Raw genomic sequence first — 27,373 nt, 5'->3', positions numbered from 1 at the left:
GTTCATCCCGTACTTGCTATTGACCTTGTGAGATTCAGATATACCTACTGGAAGGCTATTATATGTGATCTAATAGTGAGAGGTGTAGATAAGTTGTACAGTTTAATTTCTGTTTTCTCACGTACCAAACAGAATATGCTTATTGTGTAGGCTTGACGAATACTACCTCCAAATGTTTAATCTTTAATATAAGAGCTAGTTGGATATTTAATTTGGTATTGAATATAAGATCTTAGTTCTTCTTGTCTCTAATATTTATCCATTTTACCCTTGAGGGTAATTCAAATGTACATGATTAATACAAATATTTTAAGAAAGATGACATTTATTTATTACAAATAATAAACTTAACTAATTTTTTTAATATTTATAAATTAGTTACTTAGTTTTTATATTAAAGACTGAAAGTATCATATCAGATTATGATCTACATAGCAAATTGCTTGTTACATTATTGAACTTCATTAATCTGAGAGCAAAGAAACTGAAGACTGATATCGCGTTTGGATTGTGCCCATGTGATTGTGAAGAAATGTGAAAAATTTAGATGTAATTCATGTCAAAAAGAATCAACAAATGCAATGTGATTCATTAATTCTCACAAAATTCTGAAAAAAATTGAGAGGCTCTGTGTAAGAATTAAATTCCTTCAGTTGAAATTTTTTTAATAGTTTGAAAAATTTTAGAAATGGGAACTTAAAATTTACGTTTAAAAATTGCTTAAAACGAAAACTCCCTTCTAAATTCTTTTGTTCATCAATGGTTTATCTTTTCAAATAAAGATAAATTTCTCTTAAAACATTACCAGCCACAAGCCCCTATCATGATTGATCCATTAAGAACTCAAACTTCTAGGAATTATGAATCATTGTCATTATTTAGATAAAAGATACATAATCTTCAGACCCAAAAAAAAGATAAAAGATACATAATCTGTTGTCAATGGAGGCTTAGCAGTAGCAGTTTCATCAGTAAATGTAGATTCTACATTGGCGCAGATCACATCAAGAACATTTCATATGAAGAGATGAAAAAAGAGAAGGTTCCATCTCTCTCTCTCTCTCTCTCTCTCTCATTATTTCGAGTGATTTAAAAAAGTTCTTGTACAAGTCTACACAGTTCAAGCAGCTGCTTCATCAGCAGATGAGACCTTTTGGAGGACAAGAACAGGATCTCCCACTTTAAGTGTTTTCTCATTTCCTGCTATATGATAATCTTTCCACACCATATGCTGCCCAACGTAGACCTGCGCAAACAGTTCATACATGTTATTTGATCCATTCAGCCGAAGATTAATTGATTCAAAGCTCAATGGCTGCATTTCTCACCCTATTCTGCTGTTTTCCATTTGGCCTTAGGACTTTATCTGACCTATGATTCTTTAGAGTTTCGGTTGGTTCATTTCCTGCAATCCCAGTCTCTTGATCGATTGTAGGTACCTAAACATCACAAGCAAAAATCAGTCAAAATATCTCATCAACGGCATTCCAAGAAGAATTACTACCTTATCTATGAAATACATACGAAGTTAACAAGGATGAAGGTACCTTAAAAAATTAACAATAGAGTAAGATTATAACAGAGAATCCCATGGTCTCCAACACTATGTATTACAAAATATAATCAAAGCTAATCTTGTTAGCAGAAATCATGCGATAATGGTCCCACGAATCATACTGACTACATGATTAGTAGAAAATAACAGTCCTTCACCTTGCAACGGGAACACAGCCTCACACCCTGAAATGAAAATTTGCCTATCTTGATCTCTGTCCATAAGTCCTCAGAAAATGGTTCACAACCTTCAACAAGGATACTGCATCATGCAATCGTCAGGTATAAATAATCAGAGGTAAAACTCCACTTAGATATAAACCCAAGACACTAAGGTCTAAAATAGTAGCTAAAGTTAAAATAGAGAAAATGTATGTATAACTGTAGGAGATAACCAACATGCAAGAGTGGAGTAATACTTAGGCCTAAATCGATTAACAGGTATGGGCTCCTTGAGAAGCTTGTTGAGTGCATCCATTGACTCCTGAAACGGATTAATGGTAAATATGGAACAAAGATCATAAATTTTTTTTTTTTTTAAAAGGTGGCCTTTGATGTCACTTTCTCAACTTGACTAACCTGAGATAACGACAAGAATGGGAAGCGGTCAGAGAACATGATATTGTGCCCGTTGGCATAGTCAGGATCCACAGCTCTAGCTTCTGACTCTGCATTTGGCAACAACGCAAACAAAATGTTCAAGATAATCATTAAGGCTTTTAATACTACATAGAAGGTAATATATCCTTGTCCTTATAAATATAATTGATAATTTGCGTTAGTTTTTTCAATATCCGATTCATTATTTTGCATGTTTAAAGGCCCACCAGTATTGAAGCGGACCAGTCGACTGGGTTTTCCTAGGTAATCTGAGAACCATTTTGATGCTTCATCTCCCTCATCCAGTGCAGAGCCAGACCATTCCCATACCGAGACACCATCTGCTACTCCTTGTGGTCTACTCAGACAAATCTTGAGAGCTTCCATACCAGGAGCTTTTATCACTGTAACACCAAGAGAGAGTTATCTTCTGTTCACGGACTATATGGAAGAAAAAGAAGAAGAAAAGGTGATCTTAAATTGCACACTTAAGCAAAGGAACACTAGCATAACACTTGCAATTCTTTGCAAGGAAGCATTTGTCAAATGAAAATTGGATCGGATTGGAGTTTACATTTGTACTTCCAAAATTATAAAAAGAATAATATTTGTTGTCCATTACCCCACAAAAAGCAATTAATATTGTAATTGATGACAGTGCAAGAATTTACCCATATATGAGTCCTTAGTAGGTTCCCATCCTTCAAGAAATGCCTCACTTGGCAGTTCTGCCGCCACTAAAGCAAGCTTTGGTTCAACTCTTTGAGTGTATGCCCTCCCCTTTGAGTTCACTACCAACCATTGTCGATCCCATCGAAATCCTGTTAATTAGATTAACATAGCAAAAGGATCGAATACTTCAGTTTGCTTCTTATGCAACGTATTTCATGGTATTTAACTTCATATACTTGATAAGTTTATGAATACTTTTGATAAATCATCTAAAATAGAAATTGCAAGATCTGATGTTGACGCTACAAATCAGTGGAGGGTACATCATCATCATCATCATCATCAATTCAATGTATTTTTAAGAAAGGAATGCAGGCATCTCAGAAAATGTGGAAGACTCAGTGGATTCATGCTCTGAAATATGATATTATTCAAGTGAAACAGCATTACACAAATAGGGAAAAAGTCAGTGAAGGAGGTCATGAGGTCTGAAGGACTGAGCACCCAAAAAGGGAGGGAAAATAATTCCAACGAACTATAAAACAGAAAAAGAAAAGCACAAGGAAAATTAAAGAGGAAAAAGGACAAAAAACTGCCGACATTATCTGTAGCTAGAAAGGGAAACAGCTGTTCAGGAATAGCTAGCATATCACCATGATTATACAGCATAAAAGTAGAAAGGAGAAAATAGTCCTGTTACCTGTGTTCTCTAAACTCATCAGGGCTACGAGAAGCAACTCACAGGTGAAAACAGTTTCATTATACATACAGCTGTGATTTCCAAATTATTGACAAGAAATATTGCCATATGTCAACATATGAAGTCGAAAATCACAACATAGGATACCCATACATGCTATCCTGTCACATAATAATTGTAGCTGCAAAGAGGCACCCAAAAAATTTTGTGTACTGAGATGAAATGTAAGGACTAGATGTTCTGGGGGTAAAACGGTGGTGACTCGGTTAGAATGATTTCTGCCTTGTTATATAAAAGCTGTAAATGTACAGAGACTGTAACTTCCAAATTTTTTATGCAAGATATTGACACGAACCTGGGCACAGCTGGCCATATTTAATAATCCTAGCATCCAGGAGCTAAATGGAATTGATTAAAACCTGGTATTTGCACATCCAAGGATTTCTTCCTTGATGACCAAAAGAAAACCGACTAACAAAAAAGATCGAGGTATCCAAATACGAACATGGGGAAAAGTCAAATATTTGTTTAATTGAAAGAGTATTTTCTAAAAAGTTGACCTTTGATATTGCAGATTACTTCAGAAAATATAAAATCTTTGTTGAGATTGCTAAAGCCATGGCTCTATATCTGCATATCTAGGCATGCCTTAAATTGTCCATTATACCATTATGATGGACAGAAAGCTCAAGGTCTTAAAACAAAGCTTCAAGTACAATACAAAAACATCAAGCATTCAGCAGCAAAAATAGAGAGAGATGAGCATTTCTGATTGTTTACCAGTAGGTGTGAGGGGTGCTTGTGGAACTGAAATCCCACGGCAAGACTTGATTGGGTATATGAAAATCGATGACACCTTGACTTTGGCTTCCGATGAAGTCGTCGCTTCCATCTCTCTCTCTCTCTCTCTCTCTCTGTGTCTCTGTGTCTCTGTGCCTCCTGCTACGGTGATAGAACACTAGAGGGTAACCAGATGAGTTTGTTGCCTAATATATCTGTGTAAGCTGCTAAGAGAGACTGAGAGAGATAGAGAAAGAGGCCATTTTTAGAGACAAGGGAGAAGTAAAGCAAGTTCAAACCACGTGAATTTGGAGGAAAAGAAACTAGAAAAAGGAATGAATGAAGGCTTGGCCGCCTTATGCTTTGTTACAATAAGAGACACCTTTTGATAATTTGATTCCATCAAAGGGGACCCTCCGTGTGGGCACACACTTCACCATGTACACCTAACACCATTGCGCCACATTTTCCATCCAAAACATCCCATTAATGCTTGACAATATCAGTATTTCTAAAAGTAGTAGTTCTATTTGATGCGTTGTCTGCTACCACTCGTATCAGCAGAACTTGAGCCTTAGTTTATTACTACTTCTATTTTTTAATATAAAATCTTATTTATTTTTATTTTAATTTTAAATATAAACCTCAATTCATTTTATCTCTTATATTTATATATTCTTTTTCTAAGATTGTCCTTCTAATAATAGTAGTTCTAATTAATATAATTGATTAGTAAGGATATTTTAAAAAACACAGTATCTATTTATTATAAATAACTAACTTAACTTATTTCTTTAATTTCTTTAAATTAGCCAACTAGGTCTTATAATTAGGATCGGAGGTAATATATATGACTAGTTCTTCTATTTCTTTCTGTTAAACTTAATTTCTGGTGTTACCACTACAACATTTTTCTTCCACTGAGTTTTTTTATAAAAAATATTTTTATTATTTATTTTTATAAACTTGGGATTTATCTCCTTTTGCTTTCTTTTTCACCGCCTCCATTGTTGAACTTATCGGAAAGATGTTATTTCTCTCTAGACAAATACATGGAATACGGACATAAGTGGGTGTGATTAAATATTACTACCTCCAGTCCTAATTATAAGACCCAGTTGACTAATTTGGGGAGATTAAGGAACTTAGTTAAGTTAGTTATTTGTAATGAATATGTGTTGTTTTTCCTTAAAATATCATTGCTAATCAAGCTTGTTATCTAGAACTATCATTATTAAGAGACTATCTTGGAAAAAAATGAATAAATATGACAAATAAAGTAGATTAAGGTCTTATATTTAAAACCAAAATAAAAATCAAACAAAGTTTTATATTAAGGACCGGGAGGTAGTAATTTATTTATCTATCTTTTCTTTCTTTGTTGGAAGAATCTGTTCGGCAGCCTAATTAACAATTTGTCTGTATTTGGAGTGGATAATTTCAGTGGCACACCAGGAAACAAAAAAAAAAAAAAACAAAGATATTCAAGTTCAATGAATATATAATTGTTGAGCAGGATTTTTTTAAGTTAACAATTTATTGAAATATTTAATTGTTAATAAAGTAAAATGGCACTACGTGATTCATATAATTATTAATTAATTCAACATGAGAGGTAAAACTCTTTTCTTTCCTGGGATAGGGAATTTAAAAGTTAAGACTGCAAAAGCATTGGTGGAGTATGCTTTTTTTTCCCCCACAAAGATAGAGAAGTCTAATTAAAGGTTATACTACCTCCTCTGGTCCTTAATATAAACATTAGTTGACTAATTTGAATAAATTAAAAATAGTTAAATTAGTTATTTATAATAAATAAGTATTGTTTTTTCTTTAAAATATCCTTACTAGTTAAATAGATTAGCTAAAGCTACCATAATTACAAAAATTATTTTAAAAAAATAAATAAATATAAAGTTAAATATATTGAGATCTTACATTTAAAATCAAAATAAAAATTAAACAAAAACTTGTATATTAAAAAACGGAGGTAGTATTTTATAGGTGAAAGACTTCTTCAATCCATCGGGTAGATTTAAAAAAAGAAGAAAAAAGAAGTAAAATTCTGTCGCTCTGCGTCCGTTATGAAAAAGATTCGTGTAAGATGCGTCTCTTCTTCAATCCATCGGGTAGATTAAAAAAAAAAAAAAAAGAAGTAAAATTCTGTCGCTCTGCGTCCGTTATGAAAAGATTCGTGTAAGATGCGTCTAGATGCGTCTCTTAAGTCTGACATGTAAGGAAGTGTGCAATAAAGATTCGTATGTAGATCCCATCCATCCCTCTAATCGGAAAATTCTCAAATGATGAATGTTGAATGGTTTCAGGCTTTCAGCGTCAGATTCACCATTCCCCACTTCCACTGAATAAAAGGTGTACATTCAAGCACAATGGCCCCTACTATCATGCTCTTTCTTTTTTTCAGAAAAAAAAAACAAAATATAAAAGAAAATCCAATTAAAGCTTATACTTATATACACCTCGTTTCCTAAATATGCTACAAGTTATCTCTTATATTTAGTACAAGTATATATATATATATTACTTTTGGTGTTTAATATAAGAACTATTTAATTAATTTGACTATATTATTAAAAAAATTAGTTATATCAGTTATTTATAACAAATATAAGTTGATTTTACTAAAATACTGGCGTCTCTTAAGTCTGACATGTAGGAAGTGTGCAATAAAGATTCGTATGTAGATCCCATCCATCCCTCTAATCGGAAAATTCTCAAATGATGAATGTTGAATGGTTTCAGGCTTTCAGCGTCAGATTCACCATTCCCCACTCCACTGAATAAAAGGTGTTCAAGCACAATGGCCCCACTCCTACTATCATGCTCTTTCTTTTTTTCAGAGAAAAAAAACAAAATCATAAAAAGAAAATCCAATTAAAGCGTTATACTTATATAACACCTCGTTTCCTAAATATGCTACAAGTTATCTCTTATATTTAGTACAAGTATATATATATATATTACTTTTGGTGTTTAATATAAGAACTATTTAATTAATTTGACTATATTATTAAAAAAATTAGTTATATCAGTTATTTATAACAAATATAAGTTGATTTTACTAAAATACTGTTTTTAATCATAATTATCTTTGGATGAAAAACTCTTTGTATGTGTAATCATTATGAATACTTTAAAGAACAAATTACAAATTTAGAAGAAAAAAGTGAATTGATATATTTTATTTAGAAATAAATTTAATCTCTATAATTAACTCTTATATTAAACAGCAGTATGTGTTGTGTATCAAGGAATGAATTTTATAATTTAAGTTTTTCATTGTTTCAGAATGGACAATGGTCCCTAATATCCTCTATCTTCCATGGCTCTGTCAACTTTTTCCTCATATCACTACGTTTGATTTCAATTTCAAATGCGATCATTCTAGAGAATATTCCTCAATGATATTGACTTCTTTGTTTCATTTGGATAATAAATTGCAGTTCCTTCGTTGTTCACGGAAAAGAAGATAGATAGGCTTGACTATGGATTTATTATCCCAAAATGCATTCTCATTAGTTTGCCTCATCATTCATCACAGGAAGGAAGTATGGAAACCAATGGATATTGACACTGACATGAGTGCATAACATGCAAACCAAAAGGCATTAATTTAAGCTGATTAGCAATAATGAAAAAACCCAACTAATAATTCATCAGTAGTTCCAAGAGAATTTCACAAAGAGTTCAAACTTGGAAATTTATTACTGTCATCACGGGCATCAATCATCTTCCCGTGAATTATTATGATCTGTCATAATCCCAATATATATAAATAATCATGATTTTATAAAGACCTGTGCCTCATCTTGGTGTGTTTCGTTTTCAGATTTAATAGCTACTGGTAGTATGTGGAACAGCTGCTGCAGCATTATTGCCTGTCCAAAACCTCAAATCACCTTGTTGGCTATGGCACTTGCATACACGAAGAACCTTCACATATCTGCATTAGAGAAATCAACTAGTCGAATTTGAAGATACCATCATAACACATGTTAGTTCTGTCTACTTTATATTACTTTCTTGGTCAAAGGAACTAAAAAAATTTAGACTAACCATACAAGCAAATTGGTTTAACCTTTTGTGTAAGCTAGAAAAACTTAGTCTATAATTACCCAAACAGCTTACTTGCTGTGTTGAGCAAGAAACTGCAGTATTCACCAACATGTCCACCTGCAACATGGTGAAGATCCAGCTGGAGTTCATCCAGAACCCTGGAGACAAACAGCAAGCAGCTGATCTTCTTCCTCTGAACAAGTTTGATTGTGACTTCATCGTCGATGATGCGGACATCAACCTCAGTGTCTTTGGATTTCCTCTGTAGCCATGAGGTCCTTACGCATCCCTCTGGATGGTCACCATAGGGCTTCATGTTACAGCTCTCTCCAGCATCATCTTCAGGTTTGTGCCTCTTGCACCTGTCCATTCCAAATTTTCTTCTCCACCAACAATTTCAGCTCATTCACTGTTCTCATCAGCTCTTGATATAGTTAATGGCGTCTCCCACACGGATGCTCTATCCATCTGAATAAAACCAAAAGGAAACAGTAATAACACAAGAATCAAACACAATCCACAAGCTTGATTCATGACACAAAAATGATTTATTTGGGGGTGTGAATATCATATCACAGATGTTCAATCCACTTGAAGAGCAGAAGATAAATGACACCAGAACGGATCCCAACCCGAGTGATTCATGAGCAAAAAGCTACATGTCAATTAGGGAATTAAGTGGATGCTGCATGTATGAATGTGATAGGTATATACACACCTTGGTTGGGCTTGGGATCAGACTCCTCAAGACATTGTATTTGCCATTAAGTTGCTCTCTTCTTTGTTTCTCAGTGGCAAAATGCTTGGTGCCTTTTCCTTCTTTTCCTTTGCCCACACGAGCAGTCCTCTGTCAAATTCCAGAACTCCATGTCAAGCTGGCTTCCATCACCATCCTGATAAACAATCCATTCCCTCTATCTCATCCCTCCACCAAAAAGGGAACCATTTCTGGAACTAGTTGGCAAGCTATAGCCTCGAGGAAGAGACTGAAACAGCTCTCTTAGCGCTAGAGGCTGTGGAGGCAGATTCAAATGAAGCAGAGGATCATACAAGACAGAGCACGCGCTTGTGCTGTCTGATCCCATTGGAATGTCGCCGAGAAATCCCATGGAATTTGGAATATGGGGTATCTTCTGGGTTGGGTTATAATGGAGGAGGAGGCGAGAAGATTAGAAGAAGGATAAGGAGGAGGAGGGTCCAGTATGAGTATGGAAGAAGATTGTAGCTTGGGTCTCAATTTGATGAAATTGTTGGGGTTGCTGTTGTTCCTGGTGGTGATTAGAATAACCCACACCTTGCAACTCTTGAACTTTAGGGTCCCAAGTGGATGATCATAATTGAGGACATCAATGACTTGATGAACCAAATGTCATTGTTGTAGGGATTTTCTACGTTCAGACAAAAAGGATGAGGGTGCGAGATGTCCAACGGTGCGTCGGCGGCGCCATTAGCAAAGGCCGAGCGAGACGTCTCTGTGTTGTGCGGCGGGGAAGATTCTGGTGCTGGTGATATGAGAAATCCTCCACTGTCAGCTTGAGATTTTCGTCCAAGCCATGTTACTGCTTGTGTGGTTGCCGGCAGCCATGGGTAGGCGGTGCATCAGGAAGGCCGTCTTTTATGGAAACAGTGCCATCTGCCATTGTGTTTGGATCAAAGGATGATGTATGTTCATACATTTCTGGTTAATTTGCCTCCTGCATTTGTTGGGCAACAGAGATTGTAAAATCCGAAAAAAGAAAAAACTGCACACCATATGAATGATCATATGAACACCGAAATATCACTATGGAGAAGAAAATGAGAAAAGAAAAACACCAAATCTCTCCGGTCAAACCTGTCACTAGCTGCAATAAGTAGCTTGTATCATTGAAGATGAAATGAACTCTAATAATTATTGAATTCAATTAGTTTTGAGTCTCTCAAATCAAATCAAGATACAAGAGGGAGAAAATACTGAACTTAATTATATAAGCTGACAAATTCTTTCAAACGAGTTGTTCCAATGGAAGTGAGTCGTACTTCATAATTCATATGCATACACAGATCAAAACAAAGAATACAAAGTCTGGGGTCTATTCCACTGGTTTCTGATTGCCCTATATATTCTGTATTTCCAAATCAAACACTTCCCTTTTAATCATGATCATATCCAATGCGAAATTACCCTAATAAAGAGATCAAAAGATACAAGATTCAAATGCAAAACTAAGATAAAACAAATCGGCCGTACTCAAGCAAGATTATTCCGAAGGAAGGAATGAAATGAGCAGAGCTTGATGCACCAAAACATATGGAAGAACACACACAAGTAAGGATCTACTCCACTGAATCTTAATTCATTTCCCCCATTTTCATTCATTGCAAAACTACAGTTCAGAGATCAAGAGTCTATGAAGGCATAGGAGCAAGACTCATATACAGCAAATTAACACAAGCACTTAACTACTCGTATATGTAGCAACAGCGTATTGCATGTAAATTCAAGCATCAAATTAACACAAATATATATTATTCGTTTCTCATACTTACTTAATGTCGATCTAACTGATCTCCGATTCGATATGAATTGCCCCAAATCCGTTCTTGCTTTTGAAACTATGAGCGTATAATTTATATACACGATTCCACGAAAAAGTGAGAAAAAATGGGGGGTTGAAATTAGAGGAAAAATGGAAGAAAATGAAAGAAAGAGAAATAAAGGTTGGTCACGCAGAACGTGATAGTGCATGAAAAAGCGGGGTGGTTGAAGTGCTTAACATTTATCATCAACGTCCTTGTGGTCCCCAAACAAATTCTCCCTCATGCATTTTGGTCTCCAACTAATAATGCAACTTTTTAATCTTTATTATTCACCCAAATATGTACTTTTTGTCACGTGGATATATGGTTATATATTATTCTCTACATTTATAAACAATACAAATAATAAGAGTGAGAGTAATGATAATAATTGGGCAGAGTTTTAATAAAAAGTAAATAATGCCCATTATTTTGGATTGAGTATTATATATTCCTCTGGTCCTTAATATAAAACGTAACTGTGAAATTGATTTTGATCCTAAATATAAGATTATTTTTTATATCTATTAATTTTTTTAAATTACTCTATTGATACTCCCTCAACTATAATCAAGTACGAGAGGAAGGAATGATATAATAAAGATGATTAAGGTATTTTAAGAAAAAACATGGCATATTTATCATAGTTAACTAATTTACCTAACTTTCTTAATCTAATCAAATTAGTTAAATAGGTTTATATTAAGGACTAGAGGAATTTTTTTTTTAGTCCTAACTAGATGATAAGTAGTCAAGTATGATTTTAAACCAACTGGAGTTGGTATAGTGAAAGGGACTCATCTTTCACAATGTGATGAATAAAGTTTGAATTTCTATTAAGAGAGGTACCACATTTAGTATGTGTCTTGAATAAGATTGTCTTCAATAGAAAAGATACACCCATGCATAGGGAGAAAAAAAAAAGTGCCTGACTTTCTAAATAAGTGTCACTTAGACCAGCCTCAAATCCAATCTAAAGGTTATTTCAATCAGTCTAGATATCTTTTTATACTGGGGATTGAAAAGAAGAGATTGTGTCTTAGAAGCAAGGTTTAATTTATATATATATATATATATATATATATATATGAAAAAGGTGTTAGCCATACAAAGTTCAGGTTTGATTTAGTGTATTTGACTCAAGATGGTACTAAATATTGAACAAATCTCACAAATAAAAAGAAAAAGTGGATTAAAAAGTTAATTGAAGCGCACACATATTTTTACATTTTGGTGTTATTTTTTATGCTCTTATACTCTATATCTGGTTCTATTTATAAGACTTGTTAGTCTTTAATGTTAGACTCTTTACAACTAACTTCTGCTCATGTTTATTGGGATGGAGAATTTTTTTTTTGGAAAAAAAACTCATCCGCAAAATTAAAAAGCCATGAAATAACAGGTTTGAAATACAAGAGTTGCTTTTAATAGAGGTAATTATGAAAAGTTTATAAAAAAATTTGTGATATTTAACTAATTTTCCTCATTAAAAAAAGTAGTTAAAACAAAATTAAATTATAAGAAGATTTATGATGTATTATTACAACAACAACAACAAAAAAACAATTCAGTCTCATCATAACAAAGTTCCTCTAGAAACAATAGAAACTAATGGTATAACGAAGGAATCATGGCTCATTATTGAAGTATATGAAATTGCTTTGTGCCCCGTAGCATACATGACGCATTTTAATCCTCATTCGGAAATTAATAGCTAATTAATTCTACACATCATTAAAAATTATAAATTAAAGTTCTATAAAATTTTGAGATGTCTATTTTTCAATGCAAAAACAACCACACAAAGCTATTATCATTTGCCCCTTGAAATTCATTAATTTCTAAGACAGCTCAAAAAAAGGACGAAAATAAGATAAAAAGAATTACTTTCAACCTATCCACTCCTTAATCTTGCTTAGTTAAACATGTTTAGAGAATCAAACCTTCTTAATCATGTGGAGTTACAAATGATATACTTATAGACAAATCATATATTTGGAAATGATATATTTTGGAAGATGCACTTATTGTATACATTTCTTACAAAGTTTTAAACTTTCTTTTCTAATTACACTACAAAAAAATTACTAATCTATCTTTAAGTTAGTGACGGGATAAATCATTTACTAATTTAACGATGAAAATTTTTTGTTACTAAATTCTGTTACTAATTTTAGTAATAGAATTTATGAGGAATTAGCAACAAAATAAAATTCCATTGCTAAATTCCATTACTAATACCTTTTTTTTGTAGTATTAAAAATTTAAACTTAAATTAAAAATCAATTTTTATTTAATATATTGTTCTTAAAGACTTTAGAATTCAATGCAAATTGAAACTAAACCAATTAATTTAAACTTCATAATGACAAAATTGTAATAGACATCGCTCTTGAGGTTCATTTGTGTCAGACATAATATATATGCATGGTTTGAGTCTCTGTATCTCTATCTCTGACTTTTTAAGTCAATTATAAAACGATAAAAATCTTGTCCATATTCAATTACCTAATGTGCCACAAAAAACTTTAACCTGTTTTCTCCCCTTGTTTCCTTCCTTGAGTCATTCCCACCAAAGTATATATTGTTCTCAAAAATTTGAAAATTCATCAAAACTTGAAAATCAAACAATTTAATTTAAATTCATAATGGTAATAAATGTAATATACATTTCTTGAGGTTCATCTGTGTCAGACGTAATACATGCACATGGATCTTTGTATCTCTGACTTTTTAGGTCGGTCATAAAACGGAAAATATCTTGTTCCTTTTCAGTTATCCGACGTGGCATGAGAAACTTTGACTTATTTTCTCGCCTTGTTTTCTTCCTTGAATCATTCCCACCAAAGCATGTATTGTTCTTGAAAAATTTGAAATTCAATCAAAACTAAAACTCAAGCAATTTAATTTAAATTTCTTAATGGTAATAAATGCAATGTACATATCTCAGGTTCAGCCGTGTCAGACACAATACACGCATGGTTTGATCTTTGTATCTCTGACTTTTTCAGTCAATTATAAAATGACAAAAATCCAGTCCATATTCGGTATCCAACGTGGCATCAAAAACTTTGACCTATTTTCTCACTTTTTTTTTGGGTCATCCCCACCAAAGCATATATCGTACTTAAAAATTTTAAAGTTCAATAACGATTGAAACTCAAAAAATTAATTAAATTCATAACGGTAATAAATGTGATAGATTTATCTTAGAGGCTCATTGTATCAAATGTAATACATGCATGGTTTGAGTTTCCGCATCTCTAACTTTTTAAGTCAATCATAAAACGACAAAAATCTTGTTCATGTTCAGTTATCTAACGTGGCATGGAAAACTTTGACCTATTTTCTTGCCGTTTTTTTTTTTTCCTCGGGTCATTCCACCAAAATGTAACCCTAAATTGATCTAGAACCGCCATTGATGATTCTTCAAACAATATCACAATCTGCAGTTTAATTTTAAGCTCAAAATTACACAAAAAATGATTTAAATTCAAGAGTTCAATTTTCATTGTCTATATACTCCCCCCATGGTTTTAGCATCTAACCCACACTCCCTTTTTTTCTTGCATTCATTTCCTTTTTCATTTTAAGTAAAGGAATAGGTACTAATATCCTGAAATTATAAGCAGGATTCAAAATCTATGACCTCCTACTTATAAAAAAAAATTATCATGCCACTAAGCTACAAAGTTACTGACTACATTCATTTCTTGTATTTCTATATTTAGCACTAATTTTTCTTTGTTCCTGCTCTCTTTTCAGTTTTGCATCGTTGGAATTTTCTATGCGTGGAAGAGACTGAAGACTTTCAGTTACATTGTGAACATATATAATCACTTCACTGTATATCTCAATTATGGTATTCACACCATGCCTCACCTCTTACAATTAATCAGTCTTGTCTTTGTTTCACTGATTACCTATATTGTTTGCAGGTAGTGGATTCATTATATGATGTGTATAGTGGGGAAGAAAGTCAAACTCCCATAATTACCTTTAAATACATCCCAAGAATCCAAATATGGAATCCAAGTTCAGATTACTGTGATCTGATTTTTTTTCTTCCTTTTTTACTTTCCCCTTTATTTAGTTTTTACTTTTATGGCATTGACCAGTGGATGTTGATTACTTGTCTGTTTGCTTCAGAGGGAAAGAGTGTGTGTCTATATATATATATATATATATATGTATGTATGTATATATATCCCCAGAATTCGCAAACCCTAGAAGAACACAAGAGGGGAAGGGTAGAGAGAGAAGAAAGAATTAGTCTCTCTCTTCTGTGTGAGATTGAAAAATGATGATTTTTCAATTGGAGCTGGTGGGAGTGGGGCTGATAGTGGCCCTAACAATCCTGGGAAGAGGGGAAGAAAGATGTTCCATCGCCACACTCCCCATCAGATTACACAACTTGAAGCGTAAGATTGTATATTCTTTCTCGTTTAATGATATATACCCTTTCAATTTTTTATTTTTTATTTGGGTATTTCATCGTTTTCATTTTGATCTCTAAAATTAATTTTGATTTCGACCTGTGCTTGAATGATTCCAAGGGGATTACCTTGGATTCAATCTCTCACATAGGATAAATGAAGATTATGGACTCAATCTTTTGGAGAACAATAGTTGAAGCCAAACCTCTAGGTTTTTAATTCTCAAATCATTTCGCTTCCCTGCACAAGGATTGATGATCTTCTTTTCTTTCTTTTTTTTTTTAATTTTATGTGATCGAAGTGGGGTTTTGTTTTGATTGCTGTGAAACTAGCTCGTGCTGATTTTAGTGGAAGGGGCTATGGTTACTTCAATGCAAGTTTTCAAATTCAAGAATATGTGAATAAAGAAAATACTTTGAAGAGCTATCCCTGGTTTGACATCCGTCTCGACTAATCTGACTTAATCAGTGTTCAATAAATGAGTAAAATTATTTTAAAGAAGCACTTTTGTTTCTCTACCTATCTCTAGATGATCTTAAATGAATGGTCTTTAAAACAAATAAAAGGGAGTTGGCGACGGAAGTTACAAATTTCATCACTAAACTAATTAGCGGCTATCACTAAACTATGTCGCCAATTTGTTGGTTTTTTGTGTATTCATTTTCTATTGTGTTTTTTGACCTCTATGTCACTTGTAATACCCATCTTCCTTCTTTTTTTTCCTCTCCCTCTCTTGAGCATCACTTTATTGATAAAATAGGAGGCATCATGGTCCCTTTTTTTTCTTCAAATTTTTATGATCTTAAAACATAAAATTATGCAGTTTTTCCTTGCAAAATCATAAAAAAAACAGAAATTAAAACAGCAATTTATCTTGATTGTAATATATTGAAGTTTCTTTCATTTTATCTACAAGCTAATTATCAGAAGAAATTTAAAAAAAGAAAAAAGAAAAAGAATGTAAGGTATTGCAAAAAGGCATTACATACCCAAAAGGTTCCTTTTTCTATCTATTCTTTCCAACCATTCCATGGTTCATAATAAGGATATATAACTAATTAATTTGACATTCTTTGCAAACATTTTGAATAATCGAAGAGTATATTATTCTTCAACATTACTCTATTTGCTACCAATTAAGCGCCGTAACCCATAGAAAATTATGTTCATTCACGATTCCGACACCTTTAGACGACAGTGTTTGTATATATTCTTATGTATCATATATGTATTTGAAATTTACTTCAACATCATATATATTCGTTAAAACTGATGAGATGTGTTATTATTCTTAAAATGAAGATTTTTCAAGGAGTACCCACATCCAGATGAAAACCAACGACGCGTCAGTTAGGCAGGGAGCTGGGGCTTGATCCAAAACAAATCAAGTTTTGGTTTCAGAACAAGAGAACTCAAACAAAGGTATGTGGTCTTTTGGTGTGCTATGTATCTTTGTCTGATGCTTCACACACGCACACACATTAAAGTGCTGATCATAATTAATTTGATTACATTATTTGCAATATTGTTTTCAGACTCAACATGAGCGAGCTGATAATGCTATGCTTCGGGCTGAAAATGAGAGGATGCAATGTGAGAATATAGCATTCAGAGAGGCCCTGAAGGACATGATTTGCCCCTCTTGTGGAGGTACCCCCTTTGGGGAAGAAGAACTTGCCCTCCATGTCCAAAAGCTCCAGCAAGAGAATTTTGAACTCAGACAAGAGGTTACTTATACATATATATAGTTTAATCATATCTGGGACCCTTAATATCCTAGTGTTCTGCCTTTATAATATTCTTCTCATGGATAGTTTCTAATTTTATGTTAATAGTCAGCAGAAAAATGAGGCTTTAAGAAGGGTATTAGAAATCCTATAAGCCCATTTTAATCGACATTCTCTTATCCAGGGCTATAATTGCAAGTTATTTCATCATCATCATTTGTTTAACTATGTTTTTTCGCTAACAAAAGGCAAAATGATGAGTTATTTTTTCAGTATGAGAGAGTATCAAACATTCTTGCGAGGTGCATTGGCAGGCCAGTATCAGAAATAGAGTCTTCTGTGGGTCATAATAATTCCTCGGCCGCCGGATCTCCGCCGCTGGAGGATCTCTCACCTGGAAATTCCCTGAACCAAGGGAGTACTGGAAGTCCAGCAATTAGTCTTGACATGGACTTAGGTTCTGCTATTACAGTTTCAGATGAGAATATGTTGCCTTCCTTAATGGGAGAAGTCACAGACGTGGAAAAGGATCTGATGTTGGAGGCTGCCAATAATTCCATGGATGAATTACTAAAGCTTATGCCGATTGATGAGCCCTTATGGGTGAAGACTTCCATTGGTGGTCACTTTGTTCTTTATCGTGATAGCTATGAAAAGCTATCTCCTAGGGCTAATCACTTCAGAAGTTCCATTGCTCACAGAGAAGCATCTAAAGATTCGCGAATGGTTTGGATGAATGCCATGCAATTGGTTGACATGTTCTTAGATCCGGTCAGTACTTTTAATCACACCTTTCATTCATTTACGGAGTAAAATCACACGTCAGCACTTAATCACTAGCTAACTAAAAAGTCTCATAACAAGTTATCAGCATGACAGTATAACAAGATCCGATCGATACAGGAAATGACAACTACTGATCATGTCAAGGATCTTTTAGTGATTAGATTGCTTACGTGGGATTATACACAGTAAATTTTCCCTTAATCTATATGAAGCGCGAAAGAATCTTTGGGACAGTATTATTAACATATCTTTGTCTAGGACAAGTGGATGAATCTGTTCCCCACAATCGTTAGAAGAGCTGAAATACTTGAAGTGCTTGATGTTGGATCACCAGGAAACCGATCTGGAGCTTCGCAGCTGGTAATATATATATATATATATATATAACTTGTTATAGGGTTATAGTAGGTTAAGTTTCTTGCTATATACTTTTCTCAATGTAATCACAGGTTCGATGAAAACTGTTTGATGTAATGCAGATGTATGAAGAGATGCACATTCTGTCGCCTTTGGTGGCACCTCGGGAATTCTGCTTCATTCGCTACTGTCAACAAGTGGACGCAGGTGTGTGGGTCATAGCTGACGTGTCATTCGATTCCTTAAGAGACAACATCCCTATCTCTCGTACTTGGAAGTTCCCTTCTGGTTGCATGATTCAAGAGATGCCCGATGGCTTCTCCAAGGTTAGTGGTCCTACGTACGTACATATATCTTTCTGAAACTAGCTAGGTAGGTAGAGGGATATATAGGAAACCATCATTTCATCTTTTTCATAAGGAAATGTTAATAATTTTGCATAAATTGAGGAATCCGTTAAAAACTAGGAAAAATCGCAACAAAAGACTGGCAAAATAAAAAAATTACAAATAGGAATCCATGACAACATTAGTATGGGCTTTGACAACAATAGTGTAGGTTTTAACAATTTTTGTGAAGGGGTCTCTGTGTATAATTTTTCTATGTCAGCACTCTTTTTTTACGATTTTCCCTTTAAACTAGTTATTTCTGATAAAGTCTGAAAATCATTCTCGCTAAAAATTAGTACTATCTTCAATTCTTAATATAAGAACTTGTTTAATTTTTATTTTCATCCTAAATATAAGATCCTAATATACTTTAATTTGTCTCTCGTATTTATTTATTTTTTTCTAATGTAGTCCTTGTAATAATAATAGCTTTAACCAATATACTTGATTAGTAATGATATTTAAAAAAAAACAACACATATTTATTACAAATAATTAATTTACCTAATTTTTTTAATCTACTCAAATTAATCAACTATTTCTTATATTAAGTACCGGAAGTAGTGTTAGTTAGAGAAATTTGATTAATTAGATAGGAAGTTAAAACATGTTATATTACGAAACACGAAAGAGTTTCTTATAATAAAAATCGGAGGTAGTATTATATAACAAAGTTTTTGCTGACACTAATATGATTTGGCTTTAGGTTACTTGGATTGAACATGTGGAAGTGGATGATAAAACCCAGACACACAGGATGTACAGGGATCTTGTTTCGGGCGATCTTGCTTACGGAGCAGAAAGATGGGTTGTTACACTTCAAAGAATGTGCGAACGATTTATGTTTGCATTGGATGAAAACACTCCGATGGAAGAAGCTGGAGAAGGTGATGAGTCTTCATCGATCATCATCATCAGTTCTTCGATCACCAGATATATATATAAACCCTAATTATTGTTAATTATTGTTTCAGCGATCAGTTGTGGAGATGGAAGGAGGAGTATAATGGAGCTGGCTAATCGAATGGTGAGGGACTTCTGTGAAGTTCTGAACATGTCAGGAAAGGAGCACCCTCATTTATGTGAGGCGACTAACAATGGGATTAGGGTTTCTATTCGGAGGAGCACAGAACGAGGGCAGCCTGATTGCATGGTTGTGACTGCTTCAACCTCTCTGTGGCTTCCGGTTATGCTCCAAACTGTGTTTGAGTTCTTCAGCGATGATACAAGACGACCTCAGTGGGATGTTCTTTCCAGTGGAAGCTCAGAGATTCAAGAAATCGCTCACATCTCCAATGGAACCCATCCCGGCAACTGTATCAAACTTATCCGGGTACCCCCCACCATCTATGGATTATTATTCTGGGGTTATTTATTTGTTTATATATAACTTCTGATTTTAGTTTTTACCAATAACCTTGTAGCCCAGCTCCACACCTCAGGTTTGGTACTTCTAATCTAATATGTCTCTCTAATACTATTTGTAATGTCTCAATTTCCTTAATTTTTTTATTTCTTCTGATCATTAATTAGATAATCTTACAATGATGAAATAGCGTAATTTGTATTTTTTTAGAAGATTTTTAGAAGAAAATAAATCAAAATTGCATAATTTTAGGATATTTTTCTTTGGAAATTGAAAAACATTTAAACCATACCCTTTTATCTCTGTAAGATATCAAAATATCACTCATTTTTGTAGAATCTAATGATCAAAAGAAAAAAAAAAATATATATATATATATATATAGGAGATTAAAGCATTACAAAAACATTAGAAAGTATTGAGAGACACATTAAAGTCCCTTCAAAAAAAAAAAAATCCCCTAATGGGAGGTCACAAATTTAATAATCTCAGGCTTTTAATGCCTTCCAATTAAAAAAAAAAAAAAACCTTTTGATTTTGTTCATTCACAAAGACTTGCCTAGAGTTAATATGTAATCTTTGTTGATTTTGGAGCAGCCTTTGCACCCGGATGAGAACGAGGTGCTGATCCTGCAAGAAACTTTCACTGATACGTTGGGATCTATGCTTGTGTATGCTCCCATTGACATGCCACTGATAAATATGTGTGTGAGGGGAACGGACACTTGGCTGGTGCCGATCCTTCCGTCAGGCTTTGTGATCTCCCGCGACGGTTACCGGCGTCATCCCGGCCCGTTATTCGTCGGAGAATGTAGCAGCTCATCAAGCTCAAACGACGGCTGTTCATCGGCATCATCAGGAGGAAGCATTCTCACTGTGGCTTACCAGATTTTGGTTTGCAGCAATCAGACGATGAGTCAACTGAACGTCGAAACTGTGGCCACAATCAACTCGCTCCTCAGCTCAACTGTTGAGAAGATTAAGGATGCTTTGAACTGTGCCGGTTCGGATTAGTTGATGAGCTTTTGGCATGATGATGAGCTGGTAGAGAAACAAAAAGTGTGGCGTAGATCGCAATAAGTAGTCATTGAAGTTTATGTTTTGTTTAAGAAACTATATATCGTTGTCTTCGTCGTATTATGTTTGTGTCTGGTGATTCGTACATATCACCTTGATCATGTTTCTTTTTTTTTTTTTTAATTTAAAGAAAGTGGGGAATTATGTGATCTCAGTAATGCCTTTTTTTTTTCCAATTTTACTTTCTCTAGTTTTAATTAAAATGATATATATTTTTCTTTCATTTTCAAAACCAATACAAACTTTTCCTTTGTAAGAGCTATATAGATGCTTTTCTTTCTAAATTTACGAAGAATTCTCATGAAATTAAAACGCATCTCTTCTTAATTTGGCTCAGCTCGGGATGTGAGATGAATTATACTGATTATAATTTATAAATAGCATTTATAATAAATTCTATTTTAAAAAGAATAAAGGTATGTAGTCAATTCAATAAAAATTTGTTTAATTTACTTTTTTGTTTTAAGATATTCGCGTAGGTTTTAAAATACACATTGATACTATAATTTAATAAAGTGATATCTTTTTATTAAAAGAAAAGAGTATTTTGAGCAATTCTCTTTAGTGATTTTTTTTTTTTTTACATGTGCCCGTTGATTGATGATATGTAAATGTAACTGTTCTTATAGATACATCTCAAGTTCCATTTACAAACTGTGAAAATAATATATGAAGAAAATTAGTGTTAATTCCGGAATGATTGATAAAAACATGTTTCCCCTTTTGTAATGCAAAGGGAAATAGATGACATGTAAACAAAAACTACCGATTTATTTATTTTTTCATAAAAACGAAAGAGAGTTCCGTATTACTTGTGCAAGCAAGCTTTTGTATCAATATCCTACTTCGTTTCACATCTCAGGCTTACTGCTTACATGTATATCTCAATAATTCCATCTACAAACTGTCGAAATTATTCTATGAAGAAAATTTTTTGAACTAATATTATAGTACTACACATAATTATCCTAATATTTTGTTGTATAAGACTAGTATATTGGATCTTTCCTTATTTCGCTTCAAGGCTGTGAAATGCTTGTTAATAATGTTCTGTGGCCATGGATTCTTCCATATTCGGCTGGCTCTTTTAGCTCTGATTTCTGTAAATGGCCGGTAGTGATGTAAGAGGATTGTTCTCCGTGGAAGCAAGCTCAAAGAAGTAAAACCAGTGATGCAGTGTAAGAATAATGACAAATTATTTTACGTTTTTACTATTACATTATTTAATTACATATTCCTTGGGATTCATCAAGCAAAGAGATGAATATATACCTTAATTATACCGAGCTTTGTCGTAGAGGCTGAGCTTCATTGTTTTGCTGGTCAAGTGGCATATATTGTGCCATGATAGCCATAATCTCGGAATCCATGTAAGACTATGAAAAGAATATGAAAAACGTTATTAGAAACTATGATTAAAGTAAATTCTGACACTAGTTAATTATTGGTAGCTTCAGATTTGTTTAGTGCTCAAACTTTAGGCTTTAAAGGGTTTTGTGTGAGGGGAACGTTGGAGATTATGAAGGAATGATTCATCAACTTTTACTTACCCGGAACCTGTACTTGTAGAACACGTAACCAGCTACACAAGCTCCAACGATAACTGCCACAAACACGAAGGCGAGGAACCGGCCGGATTTTGATCCACTTCTTTCTGTAAAAGTAATTAAAAAAGCTGATAGATCAGTCTAGGTATCAAGGAATGCTGTGTCTCTAAGATAAGAATTGTCAATAACAATAAAATCAAGTAGACATCAAGATACTATGCACTTATGAGTAGAATGATACAAGTTCATTTCACTCGACATCAAGAAATGATCATAAGTGAAAATAAAAACTCACACTGCAGAAGTTTAGCTCTATTATAAAACCAACGGAACCAGAAAATTGATGCATATAGTATAGTTTCATTTCTTTTAGTTGTATAAAAGTGACAGTGCAGAACGAAGAGTTGTTAAGAGTTGATCAACTAAAACAGTAACATATGAAGTCAAGCAGTTTCTGGGAAAAGGAATCCGACAATAGAGCCCCAGTTCATGCTATTCTAACAGATCATTTCTGTAAATAAACAGAGATCTTTGTATATAATGACCAAAATTTCATGGGATTCCTTCCAGATAATGGTCAAGCTAGAATTGTCTTAACTTTGACTTTCACAATCTTACCGATACAAACATCTTGGCCCCTTATATACATAAGATTTCCCTTGCATTTGCATTCATAACTACCCCAAGTGTTCTCGCAGGTGCATCCATCGCAGCGACATACACTGTGTTCCTTACATTCATCAACATCTGCATCAGACCAGAGAATGCTTTAAGAATGTCGAGTTAAGATGTCTCTTAAATTGATCATTTGAAGAATGTCTTGAACTGCCATAATGGGAACAAACATTACCTTCACATTTCATCCCATCCCCAGAAAAGCCAAGTGGGCATTCACACCCGCTCTCTTTGGACCCCTTTATACGAGCAAATTAAAAAAAAAAAAAAGGGAAGTCAGTGAGCCTTGATGCTTGAGGCATGTCAAGGAGGGTACTTTAACATTCTTTTCTTCAAAAAAAAATAAGTTTTTTTTTGGGGGGGGGGGGTGTGTCTCTGAAGGTTAGATTAAGCAATACTGAACTGTGCAAGCCGAGAAATTTATGCCATTTTTACTTTCTGACCAACAACCTCCATTGTTGATTGAACACCTTGCAGGTCCAAAAGCTGTCAAATAGAGGTAAACAGTTATTATCTTATCTTCATCATGAAAATAGCGTAGCACTGTGAATACGTAAGTACTGGAATTGCCTTCTCATGAACTCATTGCGGAATGTTATACACATTGATGAATAGTTTATTCAATCTTAGGTGCAATCCTTTGGCATTTTCTATATGGTTTTCAGATAGAAATATGATATGCAAAGGAAATCTTTCAAGGAATCCATATTGCTGTGCTAAGTGATAAAAATGCCCGTGGTTATATTTTTATTAGGTCAGTGGAAATCACACACGTAAGAAACTTTAACCCAGGTCTCACGAATTCCAAAAAGGCCATACCTTCACAAGATGTATAGCCATCCCCCCTATATTGAATACCATTTGCAATGGGGCACTCACAAACTCTTCCCCTGAAAGTATCCTGTTAAAGATATCAGGTCTCGCTATCAGTTTGATGCTAATTATAATCAATTACTGATAGACCACAATTTAAACATTGAACATTGCATAATAATGCTAATTTTAGAGAGAGAAGAAATAATTGAAATTAATTATTCATATGTACCTTGCAAGCAGTTACGTTAGCTTTTATGTCCTCCCAGCATCCTCCATTCCTTTCACGGCACTGATTTGTCTCGAGATCTAGTAAGCACAAATCCAATACAAAATCACACAATCATAGTTAAAATTCAGAACTTGGAGAATCACTTCAACAGTGCAGCTAAAATAATGAAACTTAAGTGCACCGACCTCCACTTAAACAGATTGAAGGCTCAGTGGTCTCCTTAAATCCTGCACATACAGCCTTCAGGACAGCAGTTCTCTCCAATTTCCCTTTACACAAAACAAGCCAAGATCTTTAGAATACTCATATAAAGGCTAAAAGCAACATTCAAATAAGCAGAAGAAATATTTGCTGCACTAAACATGGGAGAGATTCGGTTTAATAAACAATAAAACCGAAAAGGATAGAGTGAGAACAAATATGTGCAAGAGACAGGGAAGAGGCAGACGATTATACAGAAATACAGCTAAAGCAGAGAGAATGGTAAAAGATGAGGTAGTCATCTGTTTGCAGGCTTTAAGAATGGTAAAAGCTAATGAGTTCAAAGAGAACACATAAGATAATTTAAGCGGAATGATATGTTTTAACAAACCTCGATACTGCTCATTGTTTATAATCAATGTGGGCAAGATGGTAACATCTCCACGAGATCCATGCCCAACCTAAACATTGCAAATGAGGCAAAATAGTCAATTTATGCAAGATTGATTGGTTATAGTTCATTATCTTGTGAATTTGAAAAGATGTAGAACTAAACCTGGACTTTTTGTTCGGTACTTAATACTTCATTCTCAGTATCTGCTTCAGGGTTACCAACACATTCCTTTATTTTCTCGATGGGAAGATCTGAAGTCAAAAGATTAAACTTAAATAAAGTAAAAAATAGAACAATCCAATTCTGATGCAAAAAAGTGTCACAAGTACTTCAAAATCTATTGAAGAGGAATTTGAGTTCTAAAAAAAGTTCATTATTTCTATGTTATTTAGGACACATGCAGCACACAATTCTAAAATTTTCACACTTCTTAGAATTAAAATATCTTATAAGGAGACTTTCAAGCTTGTACCAAACACTGCCTTAAGACTTACCCAGTGATTTCATGACATCCTCAGCACAATTTTTACTGTACTTCTTCTCCTTCATAGAACATCTGATATGGAAATCAGTCACATAATCCCACCAGATCCATGATCGGCTGCTCTCTTTGGCAACTTTGTGGACACAGAGTTGCCTCAGATTCTCAAAAACCACATCCTTCCCTTTATACCCCTCCCAAAAGTTCATCTCGGGATCCGGTGCACAGTATCTGCCATGGTTTATGCATTGAGACTTACACTGTTCGCTGTCAATAAAAGACTTTGGACAAAACCATGTTATATAGTGTGGAGTGAATTGAGTATAACCACCCCTCTCAAGAATCTGAGCATGACCCTTAAAATTCTTCACAAAATTCATCTGTTCATCACAGCGAGCTCCGCATTCATCATTGCTGTTTGTCCACAACTCATACTCAACTCTGCCATCAGGATGAGGCATTGGCCAATCTATCTTGACCAAAATATGACTATCTTTGTCTTTTAAAGCTTCCTTCAACTTTTCACCAAAAGGTTTCCTTATCAGAGCTGATGGAATGTTAATCTTCTCTATGTACCCTTCCGCTGACTTGGTCTTTTCAGGAGAATCCATAGTTAAGAGAGGCTCGTCTTTCTCGTCAACCACTAATACTGCAGCAGCTCCAGCTATTTGAGCATGCCATACTTTCAAGGCAAAAAGACACTCTGCAATTGCAAATAGTTTTGTCTCAGAGTGTGAGTGCCTTGCAAATATCTGGATTCGGAAAATTATATTACGGAAAGGAGTTGAATGCTTTTAAAGGAACATTTTAAACCATTTGAGAAATCAACCATTCAGATCATGTCATACAGTAACAGTCAAAACTCAAATGAAAAGGAAATAGAATACCCTGCGCAGAAACTCTGGAGAGATTCAGTTTCCAGTAACAATTAAACATCCCTAGCTAAGGATAATACATGATAAGGCTTCAGCATACCCATCGCACGAAGCTTGGAGCAAGATTAATCAGAAAAGGAAAAAAAAAATAAAAAACAAGGTTTAGAAAAGTCAACGAAGGAGTTGACTTGAATATACCTCCACGATCAAGGAGAAGAATAGTGGGTAAAGATGGCTCAGACTTGAAGGGCTTATCGCCCTCAAAGGGTTGGCACCCTAAAGCCCCTTTCTCGGGATAAAACACTGAACCTGTCATGTAACCTCCATAATCGGGAACACCGAAGTTTCCAGCGGCACCCACGTGCTTATCCTGAAGATCTTTAGGAGCCATAACGGTGATATCGATCTTCTCCACTATAAATCGAGCACAAACGGAGCTAACAAGAAACAAAACCCAAAACGCGAAGCGAGGGATTATGGAATTTCTGATAAACGCAATGCGATTTTCCATTGTTGGTGAAGAGGAAGGTGAGAAAGACTTTGTGAGTCGTAGTGGTCTAGTGGTGAAAATTTGAGCTTATGGAGAGAGAAAGGTTGGGACTTTGGTTTGATTCGAGCAGAGGGATTGAGTTTATGAATGAAGCAGTGACGTGAAGTAGGGGTAAACGACAGAGGAAGAATGCGAGAACGAGGTGGAAAGGAAGGAAGGAGTCAAGGGAACTGTTGGATATTTTTTTGGAGGGAAAAGACACTGAAACCATGACGCAGGGAAATGTAAAAAAATAATTACCTTTTATTTTTATTTACTTATCAAACTTTCATATTTATATATCAAAACTGATATGTGCATTTTAAAACAAAATCATTTTTAATTTTAGGCTAAAATTTCAAAATTACAGTGACTTTTATGAATTGTCCATTTGTACTTCGGATAAAAATGTAGACATAAAATATCATTTGAGGATTGCTTGTCTTAAAAAGATTTTATTTCAGTTGCATACTAGTAACTACCTTTTTAATTCTTATATCCCAAAAAAATACTTAAAAATATGCAGTTGATTAATGCTCTCAAAATTTTAAT

At 34.1% G+C, this 27,373-nt stretch overlaps 3 protein-coding genes and 1 pseudogene across 4 annotated transcripts; 1 reads left to right on the top strand and 3 right to left on the bottom strand.

Annotated features, from left to right (window-relative positions):
• Positions 1-835: 835 nt before the first annotated feature.
• On the bottom strand, positions 836-4,609 carry LOC114718123 (mitochondrial amidoxime-reducing component 1). Its single transcript, XM_028903386.1, has 8 exons — positions 4,307-4,609; positions 2,826-2,975; positions 2,382-2,558; positions 2,134-2,222; positions 1,974-2,038; positions 1,714-1,816; positions 1,329-1,439; positions 836-1,246 (listed from the first exon to the last, which is right to left on the bottom strand). The coding sequence occupies exons 1-8, from the start codon at positions 4,416-4,418 to the stop codon at positions 1,121-1,123; spliced, it is 933 nt and encodes a 310-aa protein (XP_028759219.1). The 5' UTR covers positions 4,419-4,609; the 3' UTR covers positions 836-1,120.
• A 3,356-nt stretch (positions 4,610-7,965) lies between these two features.
• On the bottom strand, positions 7,966-9,746 carry LOC114718128 (transcription factor bHLH91-like; annotated as a pseudogene).
• Positions 9,747-9,797: 51 nt separating this feature from the next.
• LOC114718127 (homeobox-leucine zipper protein HDG11-like) lies at positions 9,798-21,011 on the top strand. Its single transcript, XM_028903389.1, has 9 exons — positions 9,798-9,882; positions 9,969-10,039; positions 16,908-17,099; positions 17,373-17,870; positions 18,144-18,245; positions 18,365-18,568; positions 19,338-19,518; positions 19,606-19,964; positions 20,595-21,011. The coding sequence occupies exons 1-9, from the start codon at positions 9,798-9,800 to the stop codon at positions 21,009-21,011; spliced, it is 2,109 nt and encodes a 702-aa protein (XP_028759222.1).
• An 815-nt stretch (positions 21,012-21,826) lies between these two features.
• LOC114718097 (vacuolar-sorting receptor 6) lies at positions 21,827-26,896 on the bottom strand. 2 transcript variants are annotated; one of them, XM_028903341.1, is made up of 13 exons: positions 26,491-26,896; positions 25,431-26,120; positions 25,099-25,187; positions 24,934-25,003; positions 24,527-24,610; positions 24,342-24,418; positions 24,116-24,197; positions 23,700-23,782; positions 23,472-23,535; positions 23,240-23,368; positions 22,625-22,728; positions 22,347-22,450; positions 21,827-22,224 (listed from the first exon to the last, which is right to left on the bottom strand). In XM_028903341.1, exons 1-12 carry the CDS (start codon positions 26,801-26,803, stop codon positions 22,352-22,354), a joined length of 1,884 nt encoding a protein of 627 aa, XP_028759174.1. In that variant the 5' UTR covers positions 26,804-26,896; the 3' UTR covers positions 21,827-22,224; positions 22,347-22,351. The 2 variants fall into 2 exon arrangements, with proteins under 2 accessions (XP_028759174.1, XP_028759173.1); XM_028903340.1 differs by having other exon boundaries at positions 21,827-22,174.
• Positions 26,897-27,373: the final 477 nt, after the last annotated feature.

Source organism: Neltuma alba, unplaced genomic scaffold (genome assembly GCF_004799145.2).
Source record: "Neltuma alba isolate B1F8T4 unplaced genomic scaffold, ASM479914v2 tig00011812_pilon, whole genome shotgun sequence".
NCBI lineage: Eukaryota > Viridiplantae > Streptophyta > Magnoliopsida > Fabales > Fabaceae > Neltuma > Neltuma alba.
Note: the sequence above shows the minus strand (reverse complement) of the source record. Positions and strands in the feature narration are given on the sequence as shown.

Coding starts and splice junctions, on each gene's coding strand:
- LOC114718123 (XM_028903386.1), bottom strand. CDS start 4,418: ATGGAAGCGACGACTTCATCGGAAGCCAAAGTCAAGGTGTCATCGATT. Junction 1,817..1,973: donor GTTAATCGATTTAGGCCTAA/GTATTACTCCAC, acceptor TGCATGATGCAG/TATCCTTGTTGAAGGTTGTG. Junction 1,440..1,713: donor GGCTGTGTTCCCGTTGCAAG/GTGAAGGACTGT, acceptor TGTGATGTTTAG/GTACCTACAATCGATCAAGA.
- LOC114718127 (XM_028903389.1), top strand. CDS start 9,798: ATGTCCAACGGTGCGTCGGCGGCGCCATTAGCAAAGGCCGAGCGAGAC. Junction 17,871..18,143: donor TTGACATGTTCTTAGATCCG/GTCAGTACTTTT, acceptor ATCTTTGTCTAG/GACAAGTGGATGAATCTGTT. Junction 18,246..18,364: donor GATCTGGAGCTTCGCAGCTG/GTAATATATATA, acceptor GATGTAATGCAG/ATGTATGAAGAGATGCACAT.
- LOC114718097 (XM_028903341.1), bottom strand. CDS start 26,803: ATGGAAAATCGCATTGCGTTTATCAGAAATTCCATAATCCCTCGCTTC. Junction 26,121..26,490: donor TCTTCTCCTTGATCGTGGAG/GTATATTCAAGT, acceptor TTGCAATTGCAG/AGTGTCTTTTTGCCTTGAAA. Junction 24,198..24,341: donor CTAACGTAACTGCTTGCAAG/GTACATATGAAT, acceptor TATCTTTAACAG/GATACTTTCAGGGGAAGAGT.